The sequence below is a fragment of the Oryctolagus cuniculus genome, chromosome 8 (genome assembly GCF_051225735.1).
Source record: "Oryctolagus cuniculus isolate XC-2025 breed Fujian yellow rabbit chromosome 8, ASM5122573v1, whole genome shotgun sequence".
Taxonomy (NCBI): Eukaryota; Metazoa; Chordata; class Mammalia; order Lagomorpha; family Leporidae; genus Oryctolagus; species Oryctolagus cuniculus.
Genome location: NC_142874.1, coordinates 75439786 through 75444818, shown reverse-complemented (window position 1 = coordinate 75444818; position 5033 = coordinate 75439786). Strand labels below are relative to the sequence as shown.

At 42.9% G+C, this 5033-nt stretch overlaps 1 protein-coding gene across 1 annotated transcript; it reads right to left on the bottom strand.

Moving 5' to 3' along the window:
- Window positions 1-504: 504 nt before the first annotated feature.
- ARLN (allregulin) lies at window positions 505-4087 on the bottom strand. Its single transcript, XM_002717225.6, has 2 exons — window positions 3756-4087; window positions 505-2334 (listed from the first exon to the last, which is right to left on the bottom strand). Coding segments are annotated over exons 1-2 (207 nt in total). The 5' UTR covers window positions 3962-4087; the 3' UTR covers window positions 505-2333.
- Between the last annotated feature and the right edge of the window lie 946 nt (window positions 4088-5033).

The window sequence follows — 5033 nt, the reverse complement described above, 5'->3', positions numbered from 1 at the left end:
GGAAAAATACCTATGCACAAACTTATTTTTGTGCCAGAATAAAAAATCTCTTAATTTCTAACTGGCTTACAGTTTGCCCAGGAAAGTCAGTGGTGTAGCTTTGAACCAGGAGCTCAAGCAGAGAGGTAATTTGCCAGTCCTCTATCTGTGATTTGGTCTAAGTCCTCAGCACTGGTAGATGCCTACCCACACCAGGGTGGAGCAGGATAACTCTTCCTTAGTCAACTGATTCAAATGGTAATCTCTTCCAGCAACACCCTCTAAGACATACTCAGATATTTATTTTCAGCTAACTGGGCAAATCTTAGCTCAGTTAAGCTGACACATAAAATTAATTGCTACACCAAAATATCTGCATCTGATGGTCGTAGTAGTAGGCTAATTTTAGCCTCAAAAGGTATTATGGATTATTAAAAGTCTGTATGTGAACCACAGTGAGGTATGTGAGAACTGTTAATCCTCTCACAAGCCACTGCTAGGTGACTTGTTAACAATAAAACCAAATTCAGCCATGGAAATAAATATTTATTAGACAAAATTATTAGTAAGCAGTGCAAAAATAGTTCAGAGTCTGCTTGATAAACTCAGCGTTCAGATGTTTCCATTGTGCCTTCCATAAAAGGTTTTCTTTAGATGTGACACTGTAAAGGCATAACTGTTAAATCAATTCCAGACTTCCCTCAAAGAATCATTATGAAAGGTAGACGATACAGAGTTTATCTAACCTCCAAGTATTTTAGACAGTTCACACATACTGATTGCCACTAATTTCAGTGCTAACAGCCTATTTCAAATGTCCATTTATAAACAGTTTCTTTAGGGTTATTAGGAATAGCTTCTTAGGTACTTAGAGTAGCTGCTTTGTGAGTGGAGCCCTTCTGATTAAATGTTAGCTGATGACCCCTAGAATGTAAAGTTTTCCTAAGTAACATAGATTTAAAAACAATATAAGCAGGGCCTGTGCTATGGCATAGTGGGTAAAGCTATTGCCTGCAGTGCCAGCATCCCATATGGGCGACAGTTTGAGTCCCGACTGCTCCACTCCCAATCCAGCTCTCTTGCTATGGCCCAGGTCTTTGGACCCCTGCACTCTGTAGGAGACCTGGAAGAAGCTCCAAGCTCCTGGCTTTGGATTGGCACAGTTCCAGGGCTGTTGTGGCCATTTGGGGAGTGAACCAGCAGTTAGAAGACCTCTCTCTCTCTGCCTCTCTATAACTGCCTTTCAAATAAATACATCTTAAAAAAAAAAAAAAAAATAGAAGCATGTATTTGGTTTAGCAGCTAGGAAACCCACATGCCCTAATAGAATGCCTTGGTTTGATACAAACTCCTGACTCCAGCTTTTCACTAGTGCACGCTCTCAGAGGCAGCAGTCATGGCTCAAGTAATTGGGTTCCTGCCACCCCCAAGGGAGACCTGAACTGAGTTTCTGCCCAGCCCAGTACCAGCTGTTGGAGGCACCTGAGGAGTGATGGGATTGGATACGGGCACTCTGCTCTCTTTGTGTCACTATGCCTCAAATTAAAAATAAATAAAATTCTTAGTCAATAGAAGGCTCAAGCAACTGTTGAATGAGTAAATATGCAGATTTCCTGAAATTTAAGCTACAGACATTATAAAAATATGTTTTGGCCACAAACACTAAGCAACAACAATAAAAAAGAGGTTTGAAATGCATAATCCTATTTCAGGGAGCTCAAGAGTTTAAAAGGAATTAAGGGAGAGGATTCAGTTTACAAAAGGACATGCATGCTAAATTTCTAATATTTGTTATCTACTTCAAGACCCTGTCAACCTATCAGTTATGACATCATTTCATAATAGTCCAACTTCATCTATAATTAAAGAGTATTTAGGGCCAACATTGTGGGCTTACATTTTCTGTATAGTTTTTGTGTTATTTATAGAGTCCATGCATTCCAAGAACACTTCTCTCAAAATCTTTCCCTCCTTCAATAATTTACTTTAAATACCTCACATTATTATTCATATTATCTGTATCATATTAAACCCTTAAAGTCTTACAGGAATGACATTTTTATTTTATGAACATTTTTATATTCAGCTCATGTGACACTATCAGATGTCTGAAAATTTTTAAACATGAACTGAAGAGTCCAGTTTAAGAACTTAGGTATGAGTGAGTGAGATTACAATCCATTTAATGTAGTTTTCCAAATGACTTAACAGATGTGTAAAATGAAAAGAAGTTCCCTTAGAGGTCTGAAATTCTGCCGCAATACAATTCCCGTCTTCTTTATTCAAGAAGTCTGTAGTCATTTTCAGATTCCACTCCAGATGTCAACTTCTTAATTTAGGTATCAGCAAACCAGTCTGTAAAAACCAGGTATCTGTCAGCACTACTTACTTTTTGTTTTCATTTTAACACTTTATATCAACTTCTGAAAATCTTTCTTAAGTCACTTGTCTGTTCCAAAATATTGATAATAGTAAAATACGCTAATAATAAGGGCCTGGAATATCTCTTGTAAGGCCTCCATTTAATAACCAGAGCTGAAAATTCGGGGCATTAAAAATGAAACAAAAAAAAACAACAACACTGTACTTGAGGTATGTATTAGTCTCTATGCCAAGCACCCCAAAAAAGAAGGGGTTGGAGAGTGAGAAATACAAATGATTTGACAAAGGATTTTACAGATATACCCATTCCTTTCTGCATTCTCTCCACTCAGCCCTCTGCCTTCTAATTTGACACACCGCCCAAGAAATCAGTAATGGTAACCAGTCAGATACTCAGATATTTGCCAAAATTCAGATATGGGTAGGGAAAGAACACAGGAACTGCCTATGAAGAAGGGACTTCACAAATAGAACCTTACGAGCATAATGACTGAGAGGAATTAAAATCTATGAGTGAACGACCAACACCAAAGAGCAGCAGAGCTGTTTAATTGCTAAATGGGCGGCACACACAGTTTTTCTTCTAGAAGCCCTTATCATCAGTCCTGTGTCTTTTCTGGTTCTGCTTCCGCCTGCCCCATTCTCTTAGTTCTTTTCCTTTACTTCCTGCCAGAATAGTGTTTTCAGAGTGAATGGCAAAGAAAATGAAGAGTATGGAGTTCACAAGTGGGCTCTACAGAATTCTGAGAATGAACAGATGATGTGTGGGTTGTGTGTGCAAGAAAACAGGGAAGTCCAAGAGTCCCAGGTTTCTAGGAGGGAGGCGCAACTGAGTGGCTAAAGATGACGTTGGATCAGGCCAGAAGAATTCAGGTTTCTACACGCTGAGTTTGGGATACGTGTTTGGGACTGCTCAGGAGCTAACAGTTGCACAAAAACAATAGCTTCAGCTCAGCACATCCTACTGAGCAACAGGCAAACCTCATTGATATAAACCTCTCATTCAATCACTAAACCCCACTACACGGTTACTATTGGTCCCAAACGGTAGATGATAAAATAAAACCCCGAGATGCTCAGTAACTTCGTTAGTTCTCCTGTGGTGGTGCAGGAAATAAAATTCAGCTGCGTTCACTCCAAAACGTAAAACAAACTCACGAAGCCCCTTCCTCCGAACGGCTCTGGGGACTGTCGCTGAGGTGCCAAGGACAGACATTTCCCGTAGTTCTCCTCCCGGCTGGCCACCCTCCCGATTCCGCCGCGCTCCGGCCCTGCACTCTGGGACGTAGATGCACTAACTCTGCAGTGGCCTCCCCTCCCACACCAGCCCACAGCCTTGGAGCAAATGGCCTCTAAGCGTCGTACCACTTCCACTCTGAATTCAGGACACTCACCAGGGCAAAAGATACACGAATAAAAACAACGCCACATCTAGAAGGATGAAGAGCCAGAGATCCAACCAGTACGATGGTTTGGGAAGCCCGTTTGTCCCAGACTGAGGCTGCACATGGTGGTTCTGCTGCTGCCTGCCAGCCTCACCCAAGCCTCGTCGCTCCCGGGGACCGTCCGGACCGTCAACCACCGCCGCGCGCGCGTCCATTTGGCTCCCGACGCCGCGCAGGGACCCCAGTACCTGCCAAAGCACCTGCCAAAGCCTCAGTTCCCGAACTTCCGCGTTGGCCGCACTGAAAAGAAAAGCGGACTCAGTCGCTCGCCTACGCTCCCCGCCCCCGGAAATGGCCCCGGGACACGTTCCTCCCCTTGCGCAGGCGCGGGCGCGGCGGTCGGCTGCGGGCGTGACAGGAGGCAGGCCCACCGCCTCCGCCCGGAAGCCGAACAATCGGGCCCGCCCATTTCCGGCCTGCCAAAGCCCGAGCAAAAGCTGGTTGTTCGAGTTCCTTAGGAGCCAGAGTTTTATTATGTTGCAGGACCAGAATTTACCTCCGCGTTTGTTTTCTCTCAAGTGGTGGACTCCGCCCTGGAATGCCAAAGGTGGCTCCCGTCTCTGTATTCTTTTTGTTAGACCCCTCTGGTGGGTTTGTGTTTTACTCTCTTTTTACACTTAGTCTTTGAAACAGCTTTAATGAGGTGCACATAATTAATTATGAGCCTGAGTTTCCGAGAGGGCCAGAGGGCAAAACGTGAGAACTTTTCAAGTTCCTCGTGTGAGTGAATTATAAGAGTAACCCTGAGATTTGGCAGTGTTAGCCCCCGCAAGATTACAAGGCTTGCAGAAAGATGATTGGCTCATGCTTCCTGGGTTTTACCCGGTGCTCCCGGTTCAAGTATTTTCTCCTCTGGTCATTATAATGAGTCCTGGATTGTTCAGCAAATCTATGCATCTAGACCTGTAGGAGTAAGTAGTTCTCTAGTTGCCTAATGAGTGGGTATGACTGTGTTGTGTTTTTACATAAACTGTCATTACACCTCCATAAAACTTTGAAGCTGTGATTACTCCATTTTGCAGAATTAGAAAATGAGAAACAAAAGAGTGAATTGTCTGAGACTTGAAAAAAAAATCATAAAGCCTAAAATTGATCCCAAAATTAGTGTTCCTTATGCCTCAGTTTGCCTCCTAATTAGATGCCAGGTTATAGAGATAAAAATATTGTATCACCTGTAAAGAAAAATACCATCACCCTTTGCCTTTTAGATTCTGGAAATAAGAGCCA